This window comes from Ranitomeya imitator, chromosome 1 (genome assembly GCF_032444005.1).
Source record: "Ranitomeya imitator isolate aRanImi1 chromosome 1, aRanImi1.pri, whole genome shotgun sequence".
Lineage (NCBI taxonomy): Eukaryota > Metazoa > Chordata > Amphibia > Anura > Dendrobatidae > Ranitomeya > Ranitomeya imitator.
In genome coordinates this window covers 1164135070-1164151890 of record NC_091282.1, presented here as the reverse complement: position 1 = coordinate 1164151890, position 16821 = coordinate 1164135070, and the positions used below count along the sequence as shown (strand labels likewise).

The following is a 16821-nucleotide window of genomic DNA, read 5'->3' as shown; positions in this document are numbered from 1 at the left end:
ACGTTCCCGCGAAAGACTGGGGGATTTCCGGCTTGAAGGCCTCCTACTCCTGCTGCGAGGTTCCGGTATCCAGTCGGGCACTCTGGAAGATGGCGGCGGTGAGTATGATGTCCTGGGCCGGCGACTCCTTGCTGAGCTGCGGCATGGAAGCAGCTGGACCGGCGGCTCACATGGGACTGGAGAAGAGAGCGGGGATTGCGGCACGGGAGCTGTAAAAACCTCCAGAGCGGAGGTAGGTTTTACGGCAGGTTGTATAGCTAGACAGCTCCGTAGCCACTCCACACCGCCCTCATCCTCCGCCCTTCGGAGCAGTTGCTGCATAAGCTCCTCCATCAGCTGATATCTTCCTATCTTCTTATCTTCAAATCTTGCTTGAGGTAACTGCGCCCAGCGCGCCCAAAACAGCTGTATTTATAGATAAGAATTCCTCCTGCACAGAGCTGATTAACCAATCACAGTCTGTAGAAATTGCGGGAAAAAACACCTGAAAGAAACCGGTTTTAACCAGATAAAACCTGCTCGTGCCTAGCACAGCTTACTAGAGGAATTCATTAACCCTTTGAAGTGAATAAAAACACACAGTTTACCGAATAAAACGTAATTGTTAACATGGTGGCCGTGTTATCATGCGCCCCCCCTAAGATTTCACTAAGGGGAGGGCGTTCAGGAGCAGGAGGGCTGGGGGGATAAGAAGAGGCGGCAATGAAGGGGGTTTGTCATTCCCCATCACTGCCAGAAGGAAGTGCTGCTCCTCGCTCTCTCCCTCAATTTTTGCTTAGTCACAGGCCTGGGGTAAGTCGTTCAGGATACTGGATGGACATCAGGTTTTGGATATGGTTTACGGGCTTGAGCTTTTGCGGAGCTTCGTTTGGTTATAAGTTTAACGTTTGGTACGTGAATTTTTAATAAAGGCCGTGGCCAAATAATTTCCAACCAAGTCAACTTGTCTTGTGTATTAATTCAATTTTGTATGTTTGTGAATGATAAAAAAAACTAGGGGCTGTTTTTTAGGGATTGGCTGTGTAATGCCATAGCTTCGTTTAGATTTGACAAGATGATGCTCAATTCTTAAGTCAGCAGCTATTCCTCCCAACACATGTGGTAAGGCCGGGCCTGCATGCTTTCCCAATTTGGAGAGGGGAATAGTTCACTGCCAAACTTAAAAGCTGACAAGTTTGGACGAGATTCCTCTAATGCGTATGGGAACAAAGTCCACCTCAAAAAGAAGAAGCCGTAACTCTGAAATACTACACAAGGAAAGCGTCAGCTATAATGGTGGTCTGCGGACCTTCATGAGGAGAATACATGGCATTATCTATTGTGTTATGTGTCTTCTCCTGAAGAGGTTAATTGGCGGGAAAAGTGCTTTCCCGCCAAATCTTTAGGGGGCATGTAGGCATTAGTGGCATGGTAGTGGTTGGTAGGGGTGCTGACCAATCATGGGGTGGTGTCTGGGGTAGATGAGTGTTCAGCCCGGTGATTGTACCATGATTAAATGGACTAACAGTAAATGGTAACAGGTTTGTGTATATGAGGGGGGAGGGCGAGCGCTGTAGGTCCTGTGTGTGAGAAATCACCTGCCCCGCCCGCCCTCCCATTTTTTAATAGTCGCGACCTAGGGGTTAGTCGTTCAGGGAACTGAATGGACAGAAAGCTCTGGGTTAACGGGCTGGAGCTTTTGTGGCTGAGCTGCGGTGTTTGGGTAAGGTTGATTTATTAAGTTGGAAGTTATTGATCATTTTTATTGTATGTTATTGATTTCAAAAAGGTCGTGGCCAAAATATTCTCCACCTAAATCAGTGTGTGTGTGTTCTGTTTAGGTAAGGAAAGTATTAAGGTAATTTGTATAATGCCATGAGCACATATTACAACAGCAACAAAAACACGATCATGCAATGAAAAAAAAGAAGTTCTGCAGCAGGTGGGAGCATCCACTGAAGGGAGCTCGGCGCACAGTGAAGGGTGCTCAGGGGCCCTCAGCGCGCGGTGAAGGGCCCTCAGCGCGCGGTGAAGGGCCCTCAGCGCGCGGTGAAGGGCCCTCAGCGCGCGGTGAAGGGCCCTCAGCGCGCGGTGAAGGGCCCTCAGCGCGCGGTGAAGGGCCCTCAGCGCGCGGTGAAGGGCCCTCAGCGCGCGGTGAAGGGCCCTCAGCGCGCGGTGAAGGGCCCTCAGCGCGCGGTGAAGGGCCCTCAGCGCGCGGTGAAGGGCCCTCAGCGCGCGGTGAAGGGCCCTCAGCGCGCGGTGAAGGGCCCTCAGCGCGCGGTGAAGGGCCCTCAGCGCGCGGTGAAGGGCCCTCAGCGCGCGGTGAAGGGCCCTCAGCGCGCGGTGAAGGGCCCTCAGCGCGCGGTGAAGGGCCCTCAGCGCGCGGTGAAGGGCCCTCAGCGCGCGGTGAAGGGCCCTCAGCGCGCGGTGAAGGGCCCTCAGCGCGCGGTGAAGGGCCCTCAGCGCGCGGTGAAGGGCCCTCAGCGCGCGGTGAAGGGCCCTCAGCGCGCGGTGAAGGGCCCTCAGCGCGCGGAGAAGGGCCCTCAGCGCACGGTGAAGGGCCCTCAGCGCACGGTGAAGGGCCCTCAGCGCACGGTGAAGGGCCCTCAGCGCACGGTGAAGGGCCCTCAGCGCACAGTGAAGGGCCCTCAGCGCACAGTGAAGGGCCCTCAGCGCACAGTGAAGGGCCCTCAGCGCACAGTGAAGGGCCCTCAGCGCACAGTGAAGGGCCCTCAGCGCACAGTGAAGGGCCCTCAGCGCACAGTGAAGGGCCCTCAGCGCACAGTGAAGGGCCCTCAGCGCACAGTGAAGGGCCCTCAGCGCACAGTGAAGGGCCCTCAGCGCACAGTGAAGGGCCCTCAGCGCACAGTGAAGGGCCCTCAGCGCACAGTGAAGGGCCCTCAGCGCACAGTGAAGGGCCCTCAGCGCACAGTGAAGGGCCCTCAGCGCACAGTGAAGGGCCCTCAGCGCACAGTGAAGGGCCCTCAGCGCACAGTGAAGGGCCCTCAGCGCACAGTGAAGGGCCCTCAGCGCACAGTGAAGGGCCCTCAGCGCACAGTGAAGGGAGCTCAGCGTACAGTGAAGGGCCCTCAGCGCACAGTGAAGGGCCCTCAGCGCACAGTGAAGGGCCCTCAGCGCACAGTGAAGGGCCCTCAGCGCACAGTGAAGGGCCCTCAGCGCACAGTGAAGGGCCCTCAGCGCACAGTGAAGGGCCCTCAGCGCACAGTGAAGGGCCCTCAGCGCACAGTGAAGGGCCCTCAGCGCACAGTGAAGGGCCCTCAGCGCACAGTGAAGGGCCCTCAGCGCACAGTGAAGGGCCCTCAGCGCACAGTGAAGGGCCCTCAGCGCACAGTGAAGGGCCCTCAGCGCACAGTGAAGGGCCCTCAGCGCACAGTGAAGGGCCCTCAGCGCACAGTGAAGGGCCCTCAGCGCACAGTGAAGGGCCCTCAGCGCACAGTGAAGGGCCCTCAGCGCACAGTGAAGGGCCCTCAGCGCACAGTGAAGGGAGCTCAGCGTACAATAAAGAGAGCTCAGCGCACAGTGAGGGCGCTCAGTACACAGGGAGCACACTCTCCGGAATATTACTGACCGCCTGCTCTGTAGCATGTGTCTACAGTGTGTGTGTGCTGGGGAGTCATTACAGGCACGCTCACAGTATAGTGAGGGGTGACTAACCACTCCCTGCAACACCCCAAGGACTGGAAGAGCACACCTGCAGAGTGTGCAGCCTAAATAAACACTGACGATATATTGCACACCACAGAAGGGTGGACATAACTGGAGATATTAACTCAACCCTTGTGTGCTGTGGAATATATCTTCATTGTTTATTTAGGCTGCACACTCTGGCTGGAAGGATATACACTGTGTTCCAAATTATTATGCAAATTGGATTTAAGTGTCATAAAGATTTAATTGTTTTGTTTTTCAAATAAACTTGTGGATGGTATTGTGTCACAGGGCTCAATAGATAACTGAAATCAATCTTAAACACATGTGATAATTAGTTTTCCAGGTGATTCTAATTAAAGGAAAACTACTTAAAAATGATGTTCCACATTATTAAGCAGGCCACAGGTCTCAAGCAGTATGAGAAATAAAAAGGATCTCTCTGCTGCTGAAAAGCGTTAAATAGTGCAATGCCTTGGACAAGGTATGAAAAAATTAGATACTTCACAAAAACTTTGTGATCATCATACTGTGAAGAGATTTTTGACTGAAACAGAGCACAGACAGACTTCATGCAGATAAAGGCATAATGAGGAAGGTTTCTGCCAGACAAATTCATTGGAATAAGAGAGCAGCTGCCAAAATACCATTACAAAGCAGCAAACAGTTATTTGAAGCTGCTGGTGCCTCTGGTGACCCACAAACCTCAAGGTGTATGATCCTTCAAAGGCTTGCTGTGGTGCATAAACCTACTATTCAGCCACCCCTAAACAGTGTTCATGAGCAGAAACGGTTGCAGTGGGCCCAGACATACATGAAGACTAATATTCAAACAGTCTTGTTTACTGATGAGTGTTGAGCAACCCTGGATGGTCCAGATGGATGGAGTAGTGGATAGTTGGTGGATGGTCACCATGTCGCAACAAGGCTGCGGCGTCAGCAAGGAGGTGGAGAAATCATGTTTTGGGCCAGAATCATGGGGAAACAGCTGGTAGGGCCCTTTAAGGTTCCTGAAGGTGTGAAAATGACCTCTGCAAAGTATATCGTTTCTGACTGACAACTTTCTTCCATGATCTAAAAGCAGAGACGTGCCTTCAGTAGTAAAATCATCTTCGTGCATGACAATGCCCCATCTCATGCTGCAAATAATACCTCTGAGTCATTGGCTGCTATGGGCATAAAAGGAGATAAACTCATGGTGTGGCCATCATCTTCTCCTGACCTCAACTCTATAGAGAACCTTTGGAGTATCATCAAGCAAAAGATCTATGAGGGTGGGAGGCAGTTCACATCAAAACAGCATCTCTGGGAGGCTATTCTGACTTCATGCAAAGAAATACAAGCAGAAACTCTCCAAAAACTCAAGAATGCAAGAATTATGAAGGTGATATCAAAGAAGGGGCCTATGTAATGTAACTTGGCCGGTTAGGATGTTTTGGGGTTAAATAGATTTTTTGTTCAGTGAATGTGACCTCCTAATGCTGCAAATTACAGAAATGAGCATTTTCATTTCTTTAAAACATCAAATGTTTAGAAATTCTACGGTGCCTAATAATTTGGAACAGTGCATTTTGAGTTTTTATTCATTTTGGAGATTATACTGTTATCATTGGTAGGTTTCTTCACTAAAATTCGATGTATAATCTAACGGGTGATTACTTTTATTAGACTGACTGTCATTTGCACCGACCATTTAGGAAAATCCGAGAAAAATGTAATCTGCATAATAATTTGGAACACAATGTATTGCTGCCTGCTTATGATTGGTCAGTGTCATAAAGGAGGCAGAAGTACACACCTCCAGTGAAAACTATCTAATAACACCCACTTGGACTTAAAGGGGTATTCCCATCACCAAGAACCAATCCTAATATGTAGTAGGTGTAATAATAATAATAGTATTGACAATTACCTCCAATTAGAAATGTAGCATAGTTCTTCTGATTTGCTTTGTCGCTTACCCCAAGTGCAGAGCATTGCAGTAGCTTAGATATCCATGGTTAACACCACTCATATAGTGACAGTTAGTTGGTTCCTGGTCGTAATCATGGATACCTAAGCTACTGCAGTGCACAGCACATGGAGTAAGGATTCAGAAGAACTACATTTCCAATTGGAGGTATTTGGTAATACACCTTTTACATATTGGGATAGGATCTTGGAGAGAGGAATAGCCCTTTAACTAATGTTAACTCATAAGGTGCCAAATATTTGATTGGTGATATTTCCACAACGGAGAGATGAAGTAAAAAAAAAAAAAAGTAAGTAAATAAAACAACTTTTTATTCCATTGTGCAGCCACTATTGCATTACGTGTCCAGTTCAACATGACAAATTTGGTGAAAGATTCCCACTTTAAGGCCCCTTCAATGTTTTATTGCCCATGTTGCACCCCTGGGAAGACGGTCACGGCCCATCTACTTCCATGCTGAGGATGGCCACACTTACTTACTACGCTGCTTCTGTTACAAGTGACAAGTGATTACGGAGCTTTTTTCGTATTGATCGATAATTCTTGGAATGCAATCAAGTGTCAGATGTGTTGGCAGATGCCGCCATCCCCCCACGCAATAACATACGTCTCTAATGCTCGCTTTTCTCTACGGCTCTTGACCCAGCTCCCAGCCATTTTCTATTGTTACGCTTTCTTGAGCAGAACAATTATTCCCTTCTCAAACCCTAATTGCACAAATTTTATTATGGGGATTGAACTTGAAAATCAGAATGCTATTGTGTTCTCCTAAGTGTTATACAAGGGTGACTGTGAAGAGGAAGGAGCGGGTAGTAACACAGCTGCTAATGGCATGACGTCAGCCCTAACAATAGGCTCCTTCCAGCCGGCACCGGAGACATGGACACTGAGCCTTTATATAGGATTATTAGGACACCACCAGGTTATGTTTCTATTCCACCAAGTATCGCCTTACTGACCAACTAACCTTTGCCGGGGAGGACAATGTCATGAGCTCCTAGCTCTGCAAACCAAAAACATTGAAGTAGAAAACGCTCAAGTCTTCCCACTCTGTTCCCCCCAAAATCTTCATCTATTACAGGAGTCTCGAGTGTTATCATTCCTTTACAGAATGTGAAAGTATTTAGAATGTACTAAACCAAATGATTATTGTTTTCTCTATAATAAGAATGAAAAGCTAACTGCAGCTTGCATGGGTAAGGTTACACTGCAGGCTGCTGAATCCTGTTCACTCTCAGCTGCACTGTAGTCTGACTCCCTATCAGCCCGGTCTCTCGCCTTTCCGGAACGCTCACAAACTGAAATTGATTTGATGAGATTATAGCTTACTAGATGGTGGCCCGATTCTAACGCATCGGGTATTCTAGAATATGTATGCGTAGTGTATAGCACAGCCCACGCAGTACATTGCGCAGCCCACGCAGTACACATTGTATATTGCGCAGCCCACGTAGTATATTGTCCAGCCCACGTAGTACATTGCGCAGCCCACGTAGTATATTGCCCAGCCCACGTTGTATATTGCCCAGCCCACGTTGTATATTGCCCAGCCCACGTTGTATATTGCCCAGCCCACGTAGTATATTGCACAGCCCACGGTGTACATTGCGCAGCCCACGGTGTACATTGCGCAGCCCACGGTGTACATTGCGCAGCCCACTTTGTATATTGCGCAGCCCACTTTGTATATTGCGCAGTCCACTTTGTATATTGCAAAAAGAACCTGAAGACTCATCTCTTCCGACAAGCCTACAGCCTGCAGTGATCCTCAACCTACTGAACAGCCGTACAGCCAGCTCTTCCCTCTCCTAGTGTATCCTCACCCACCCCCTGCAGACTGTGAGCCCTCGCGGGCAGGGTCCTCCCTCCTTATGTACTCGTGTGCCTTGTTATCTGCTCATGTTTAATGTATTTGTCTATATTTGCCCCGTATTCACATGTAAAGCGCCATGGAATAAATGGCGCTATAAAAATGTATAATAATAATAATAATATTGCGCAGCCCACGTTATATATTGCGCAGCCCACGTTATATATTGCGCAGCCCACGTAGCACATTGCGCAGCCCACGTAGCACATTGCGCAGCCCACGTAGCACATTGCGCAGCCCACGTAGCATATTGCGCAGCCCACGCTGTATATTGCGCAGCCCACGCTGTATATTGCGCAGCCCACGTTGTATATTGCGCAGCCCACGTTGTATATTGCGCAGCCCACGTTGTATATTGCGCAGCCCACGTTGTATATTGCGCAGCCCACGTTGCATATTGCGCAGCCCACGTTGCATATTGCGCAGCCCACGTTGTATATTGCGCAGCCCACGTTGTATATTGCGCAGCCCACGTTGTATATTGCGCAGCCCACGTTGTATATTGCGCAGCCCACGTGTATATTGCGCAGCCCACGTGTATATTGCGCAGCCCACGTGTATATTGCGCAGCCCACGTTATATATTGCGCAGCCCACGTTGTATATTGCGCAGCCCACGTTGTATATTGCGCAGCCCACGTTGTATATTGCGCAGCCCACGTTGTATATTGCGCAGCCCACGTTGTATATTGCGCAGCCCACGTTGTATATTGCGCAGCCCACGTAGTATATTGCCCAGCCCATGTAGTACATTGCGCAGCCCACGTTGTATATTGCGCAGCCCATGTTGTATATTGCACAGTCCATGTAGTATATTGCACAGTCCATGTAGTATATTGCAACGCCCAAGTAGTATATTGCACAGCCCACGGAGTCTATAGCAATGTGGGCATCATTTTCCTGTTAAAAAAAAGAATTAAAATAAAAAATAGTTATATACTCACCCTCCGTTGGCCCCCCGGATCGAAGCGGTTACCAACGCTCCTCGCGCGCTCCGGTCCGAAGAGTGCATTGCGGTCTCGCGAGATGATGACATAGCACGTCATCTCGCAAGACCGCAATGCATGGAGCGGTCACCGGGGCGTCGCAAGGAGCGTCGGTAACCGCTTCGATCCAGGGGCCACCGGAGGGTGAGTATATAACTATTTTTTTTATTATTATTATTATTTTTAACATTAGATCTTTTTACTATTCATGCTGCATAGGCAGCATGAATAGTATAAAGTTGGTCACACAGGGTTAATAGCAGCATTAACAGTGCGCACACTGTGAGGATTCAAAGTCTGCAGTCACATAGAGTGACTGCGGACTTTCATCACAAGCCTGTACAACCCCATTAACGATGGATCCACAACTGCGATGACAATGTTGTCGCCTCTGCTTTCCACAATGTAAACATTCATCACGTCCTGCACGCCACAAAGTACAGTTACTTGGCAAGGATGGCACAAGCTCAAGACCTAGCTTCGCAATGCTACGCCACAGGAAAAATGTGAAAGTGGTAAATTCTACAGAAAAAAATATCTTACAATGAAAAGTGGAAAAACAAAGACATAAAAAAAATGCAATAATATCCCATTCCCTGACCCATTCGGCCCTAAAAATGAGTAAAAATTGAAGTTTTAGGAAATGGTTCTATAAATAAGAAAAATACCTTGTCTGGCCAAAAAATAAGCTCATGTGGCTTAGCTGACGGTAAAATCTGAACAGCGTGGCTGTTGTAATGTGATATCAAAAATACAAGAAAAGTAGAGTGCCGAGTATTCTTATCTCTAACGCCCCCATGTTCCCAGTGATAGGACATATAATAAAGCTGGCACATACAATCAGCTCCCGATACTTTCTCTTCAGCGCCTGGTGCCGCTCTCGCAGCTGGTTCGCCATCAGCTTGTACTGGTCCCGTTCTTGCTGACATGTGTCCAGCTCTTTGGAGAGGATGAGTAGCGCTTCTTTTTTGCTTTCAAGCTTCCTCTTGCACACAAGGAACTGTCGAAAAGAAGAGAAAGCAAGTTACAGAATAAAGTACTAGAGACCTGGACCGGGGCACTGGGTGCATGACCAGACGTGAGCATCCAGGACCACACATCTTGCCCACTATTGCTCCTTCTACTTGGACCTTTCTAACTGAAATTTTTTCTTTTTTTGCACCGTTGTGTAAAAACACGCGCTTGTTTTGGCTATTTTGATGCGCAGTTTTTGTCTGTGGTTTTTAATGTGTTAATTATAGTGCGGCATTAATATGGCGGGTTTATTACTGATGAGCGAACTCCTTATCCCAGCACATTCGCTCATCACTATTGGTTGTGGAAGCAAAAACAAAAAATGCATGAAAAATCACCATAAAATATGTGAAATACACTTATTTTGCCTCAGTCACCAGCAGAAAATTAAACACAAAATAAACATGGCGTTTTTAACACACACAAAAATTGTGACATATGCACTACTGGCGCACTTTCGACTGAATGGGAAGATTGTTGAAGTAGATTTCACGTGTAGAATTCACCCCAAAAACCACATTAAAAATTTTTAAATGAGAACATAATCTAAAAATCACTTAAAAAACGCAAAAAAATCTTCCCATTCATTTAGTTGCTAAACCATGTCTTGGGGTATGTTCACAAGTGGCGTTTTTGCTCTTTTGCTGCTTTTTTCAGCGACAAAAACCAGTGTATTTTACAGCACCAGCAAAGTGAATGAAATTTTAAAAAAACTCAAGAACACACTTCATGCTTCCCCCCCCCCATTTCATTTTTTTTTTACCTGTTTGGTGTTTTTTTTTTTTTTATTTCAATCTGAAGCATGTCAATTCTTTCATTGTTTTTCATCCCTTCAAATGAATGGAAAATAAGCACGAATAAAAATGCTTCAAATACGCACATAACATGCAAAGTGTACACGTTTTTAATATCAATACTCCGGGTTTTGATGCAGAAAAAAACTGCAAAAATGCTACATGTGAACATAACTTTACCCTGTTCATATGTTCAGTTTTGGGTTTTTTTTACATTTTTTTTCCATGTTCAAATTTTGAAAAAGCACTTGATGGAGGAAAAATGGTATCACTTCTATGATCTATGAGGTGATTTCCTCGTGAAATATGTCCAAAACCTAAATAAACAGATTACAAAAGGTTGTAACAAAATACTTCAGGAAAAAAACAGTACGAAAACTGCTTACATTTTTTTTCAGGGTTAGACGGACATCATTATAGGGGTGCAAGTTGCTCCCTTTTATATCAGACTTCATGGTCCCCCGTTTTTACTTTCTCCTCTCCCTCCCCCCTCATTATTCCTCTTCGTCTCATTCTTTCCTTTCGTGTTTATACCATTATTATTTGGAGTGACCTAGCTTCTCTTGTTTGGGTCATACAGTCTCCCTGGATAGGGGATTCCTACATCCATCCCAGATTTTGTTGGACTATTATTTCGGGACATGTTGGCTACAGGTCTTGATACACAGTTGTAAATGAGATTTCTCTTTGTACTCAGTAATCGTTATGTTGCCGAATCCCTTGTTACTTGATTGTTCTGAATTTCCTTTCAATAAAAACCAGATTAAACATTGTGGAGATCAGACTGAACTAAAGGAATCCATCTTGTCTTCTTCCTGAGAAATCTCGCTTACAACAAGATACATTTCTGCTGACTTGACATTTCCTTTTATGGAAGTAATCATGTGTGCATTCCTTCTTTCAATAGCAGCCTTTCATTCACCTTCCAGATGATGTAACTTTCTACTGATAAAGACTGGTATAGATTGTTTATGTAAGAGATAGTGAAATATGAGCGCTTGTGCGCATGTCTGTAAAAGAATAATTCTTTTCTATATAAAGGGAGGGCAAAGCCCAGAGAGAGAGATGTGTGCTCCTGGGCTTCCCTTGTATATGATCACACAATACCTTGTTTGCGTGTCATTTACTCAGGATCCCTACCTCTAGTAAGCCAGGGACTGAGAAGGACTTAACATTTCTTTGGCGCACCGAACAGGGACCCGAGATGAGAGTATTTGCTCGAGATTCACCTGCAGATACGGACAATGGAGATCTGGGATAATGGACGGCAAATGAACTGAAAAACCTGGCCAGGTAAGAGACATTATTAGTTCTCTTTTATCTGCCTTGTATTATCCGAAAGATCTCTATGAGCCGTGTCACGCTGGGTTAGTCTAGTAGTGAGTAGATACCTATAAAACTCGGGTTACTATATTGTATAGATTTAGGAGTCCTGTCCCTGGCAGTGTGTGAACAGTGTGAAGGTTGTGGTATGTTGTGAAAGAAGAGCAAAAGTGCGTAGAAAAATAAGCCGAAATAGTTGGGGTATAAGCCTTATACACGGAAGTCAGCCTAACTGGGTCATGTGGTTGCGTCCTTTCGGGGAGACCTCCGCCCATGCTTGACTCTCATTTAAGTGCTTAACCTCCTTCATTTCTGGATAAGGTTTGATAGAATGAGCCCAGGACGCGGGTCCATGAGCCTGGGACAAGTATGCTAACTGACACAGAAAGTTTTGTGATCTGTATGGTGTTGCTGGGTCTGTTTGCGTGCATAATAGCACTTAAGTACATTCTGCACATTAGAAAGAATGGAGCAGATCAGCCCTTCAATATTTTAGCTCCCTAGGAGAGAAGGCAACGAGACATCACCTAGGATAAGTGATTGTCCAAACGTCACCTGGGGTAGAAATAGCTAATATTGAAAAAAAATAAAAAAGAAAAATGGGAAATAAACAGACAAAAACCGTCTTAGGACAAGTGGAAGCAGCAGATATCATACAGGAAAGATGTGGGAAGACAGTCAGAAGTCAGATTAGAAGGGTAAGAGAAAAATTGGGAATTTCAGAAGCACTTATGTTCAGTACAGAATGGGAAAAACTGAGTAAAGAACGAGGTGGAATTATCAAAGACAATGGGTGGGAAGAAATCATACACTGTATGATAGAGGTCTCAAAAACAGCTAAAGAGGAGAATTGGAAGTATGATCCAGACACTTCCAAATGGATTATGGGGAAGGGAAAAAGTTGTGACATAATCCCACCACCTTACCTAGATCCAAAAGCCCAATCATTTGTACCATCTGGAGGAGCAGAAGGAGGAAAACAATTTCCAGCCTTGTATCCCAATCTTGGTGGGGTAGGAGGATGGGTATGTTCACACTGTGGACAACAAAATCCAGATTGGAGAAATGATTGCCTAGTCTGTGGTACACCTAGACATGGCGCTGTACTTGCCCCTGTTAGGGTAGTACCAAGACCCTTTAGGGAACCTGGTGCTGACGGGGTAATGGGAACTAGATATCACCAGACCCGACAGTATTTTCCTTGGTCCCCTGCTGAAGGTATGTCCCTCCTGCATAATGCGCCTGATCCCACTCAATATCCCATCCGATTTGCACAATACATACAACAAATCATGCAGACTCATGCTGGGGTCTGGGCGGACGGGGAAGAATTATGTAGAATGAAAATGTCCCCCGGACTTTTTCAGGAATTATTGACACACCTACAGCCCAATAGACCAGTGGCAGAAGGGGGTGCCTTACAGACAGAAGCATCAGGTACCCAGTTCACAGAGGCATTAATAATTTTCATGAGAGAAAAACAGAGGGAAAGGGGATCTACGGGTGTGATTATGCAGAAATTTGGGCAAAGTATTGAAGAATATAGTCAAGAATTAGAAAATAGCTTTAGGGATGAAGGATTGGATTTGACTGATGCTTCAGTAAGGAGACTTTTTACAAAACAATTAATAGAGGGGCTAGATCCGAAAATCAGAGAAAAATTTAAATCCTCTACTCCAGATTGGAGAACAATTGAACAACCAAATATTGTGAAACAACGATGTTTAGGAATAGTCATGGATATGAGAGAGAATCGTAAGCCTGTTAGAATAGCACAAGCTAATACAGGAGGAAGAGTGAGACACAACTTTCCTTGCCACTACTGTAAAAAGCCAGGTCATTTCCAAAGAGAGTGCAGGAAGAAGTTGGCAGATATAAAGTCAGGCAAATTTGTTCCCAGAAATAACCCTCCCCAAACGGACAACCAGCAGAAATCTACCATCATAGATGGTCCCATACCAGATTCAGATTGACTCGATGTGTTACAAACTTCCCTACCAGCTAGAAGACCTATGATACAGGTGAATGTGGGGGGGAGAGAGATTCCATTTTTGATAGATACAGGTGCAACTTCCTCAATTTTGAATCAAGATTTTCTTCCGAATCCGGAAGATATTTCAGAACAAACAACTTTTGCTGAGGGTTATGATGGGGTAATTCGAACACTGCCATATACTGTGCCCCTAGAGGTCTCATTAGGACCTAAATGTTTTGCATCCAGATTTTTGTATGCCAGAGGTGCCCCAACATGTTTGTTAGGAACTGATGTCCTAAAGAAATTAGAAGCTAACATCAATTTTAGGGAAGATGGCACAGTTATACTGACTATCCCTGATGATGCAGAAACATTAGAACAATATGTTAGAATTCAGGCTTTTGAGGATTATGCTGAAGAAAAAGAGTACACCACAGATCTAGACCTCTCAATGGTCCCAGAAACACTGTGGGCACAGGGTGACACTGATGTGGGACTATTGCATATCTCTCCTGTAAAACTATCTGTGCAACCAGGAACTGTTCTCCCACAGCTCAGACAATACCCTGTGAGTGCCCAGCAGGAACTAGCGATTACAAAACAGATAGAGGGATATAAAGAGAAAGGAGTTTTGGTAGAGATACAATCACCTGCTAACACTCCTCTGTATCCAGTCAAAAAGAGAACTCTTGATAAGAGTTCTATGCCCAAATATCGTATGGTACATGATTTAAGAGAAATAAACAAAGTTCTAGATCCAATCACCCCAGTTGTACCCAATCCTCATACGTTACTATCACAGATACCAGCCAGTTCTCAAGTATTTACTGTAATAGATCTTTCAAATGCATTTTTCTCGGTTCCTTTACACCAAGACAGTTGGCATTTGTTTGCATTTACATTTAAGGGCAAACAGTTGGCGTGGACACGCCTTCCACAGGGAATGATACACTCCCCTACTCTTTATTCAAATGCCCTACAAACAGTCCTTCAGAGGTTTGAACCCGAACCACAGGTAGTAATTTTGCAGTATGTGGATGACCTACTACTTTGCTGCCCAGATCTAGAAACTGCAGAAAGGTCCACTGTGAGTTTACTATGTTTTTTTGAAAAAGAAGGGTGTAAAGTGAATAGACAAAAGCTACAAGTTTGTCAGACCAAAGTGGTCTTTCTAGGTCATTGCATTTCTCAAGGTAAAAAGCATCTTACACCACAAAGAACTGAAGCAATAAGACAGATGAATGAGCCTAGAAATCATAAACAGCTACGAGCATTTTTAGGAATAGTGTCTCATTGTAGACAATGGATAATACATGCCAGTCAACTAATGCAACCACTGTATGACTGTGTAAAAAGTGAACCTTATTTGTTGACAAAAGAAGGTCAGATTTCGTTCCAACAATTAAAAGATGCCCTTGTTTCAGCTCCAGCGTTAGGGCTACCAGACTACACCAAACCGTTTCAGCTTATGGCTGCAGAAGTTGATTCCCATGCTACAGGAGTTCTTACCCAGAAGCATGCAGGGAAACAAAGACCAATTGCATATCTTTCAGCAAGGTTAGATCCCGTAGCTAGAGCAGCGCCAACCTGTGTACGTGTAGTTGTTGCTGTCTCACTATTGTTGGACAAAGCATCAGAAATTGTCCTAGAGTATCCACTCACAGTTCAAACTACACATGATGTTTATGGGATATTAAACCAGGTCCAACCAAAACACATTTCCATGGCCAGACATTTGCGGCTACAGTGTTCTTTGTTGCTCCCCTCTACTATCACATTTGCTAGGCTTCAGACTCTCAATATAGCTACACTGCTACCTCTCGAGTCTGAAGGGGGGAATAAGGACACTGATCCACACGCAAATTTTTTCCCTACAGACACACATGATTGTACAGAGCTCATTTTACAAGAAACGGTAGGCTTACCCAATGTATCCGAAACACCACTTCAAAATCCAGATTTAGAGCTGTTTATAGATGGTAGTAGGTTTGCAGATGACACAGGTAACTTCCATACAGGGTATGCAGTTGTGTCAGAATCTGAAACTCTCAAAGCAGAACCACTTCCACTGAAACAGTCTGCACAAGAAGCAGAACTAACAGCATTGATTGAAGCTCTTAAAATAGCTGAGAACCAGACAGCTAATATATACACTGATTCTAGGTATGCACATGGTATTGTGTTTGATTTTGGAGTAATCTGGAGAGCTAGAGGTTACATGACAGCGTCAGGACAACCTGTAAAACATGCTTCTCTGATCAAACAGATCTTAGAGGCTGCACAAGAAACAAAAGAAGTAGCAGTAATCAAGGTAGCCGCACATGTGAGACTCGACACTAGGGAATCTAGGGGAAATGATAGGGCTGATAAAGCAGCCAAAGCAGCAGCTGTCAAACCCTTACAACAGGTTCATACTGTAAACCCCACAGAAAATACTGAAGATAGACTGAGACAAGCACAGGAAGATGCAGGAGAAGAGGAGAGGGACAGGTGGAAAAAGGAAGGGGCAGAAGAACAAGCGGGAATTTGGAAGAAAGATGGACTAATATGTCTACCTAGAGCCTGGTATCCGATTGTAGTTGGTGGACTGCACCACCCTACTCATGTGTCTGCAAATGCAATGACACTACTGGCAAAGCAAGTCTGGTTGGCTCCAGGTTTTGGCAACTATGCAAGAGACTATTGTGCTGCATGCGTTATATGCCTGGCACATAATCCCGGACAGACAACAAAGACCCCTATGAAGCACCACGTCCGACCTCTCTACCCGTTTCAGCGATTACAAATAGACTTTATCCAGCTGCCAAAAAGTAATGGGTATGAGTATGTGTTGGTATGTGTGGACATGTTCTCGGGGTGGCCAGAGGCCTATCCAGTTCGGAAGGCTTCAGCTAAAAACACTGCTGTAAAGCTAGTTGCCGAACTGATACCCCGTTACGGTCTCCCTGAAGTGATCGAGTCAGATAGGGGTACTCATTTCACTGGAGAAATATTTCAAAATGTACTGAAAATGTTGGGTGTTGAAAGTCAGTTACACACTCCGTACCATCCTCAAAGTTCTGGTAAGGTGGAACGCATGAATGGAACTTTAAAATTAAAAATACAGAAAGCCATGGCTGAAACAGGAAAGCCTTGGACAGAATGCCTTCCACTGGCCCTTTACTCAATACGCAATACCCCAAGGGGTAAGACTAAACTGTCTCCATATGAAATTTTGTTTGGCAGGACTGCCAATTTAGG

General features: G+C 45.5%; 1 protein-coding gene across 4 annotated transcripts in view; it reads right to left on the bottom strand.

Moving 5' to 3' along the window:
* Positions 1-16821, bottom strand: part of CCDC149 (coiled-coil domain containing 149) — a 128417-nt gene that overhangs the window by 72048 nt on the left and 39548 nt on the right. For all 4 annotated transcript variants that reach the window (XM_069744656.1, XM_069744658.1, XM_069744657.1 and 1 more), the window contains exon 2: positions 9314-9475. In XM_069744656.1, the coding sequence (XP_069600757.1) occupies positions 9314-9475 (162 nt within the window). The remainder of the gene's footprint in view (positions 1-9313; positions 9476-16821) is intronic.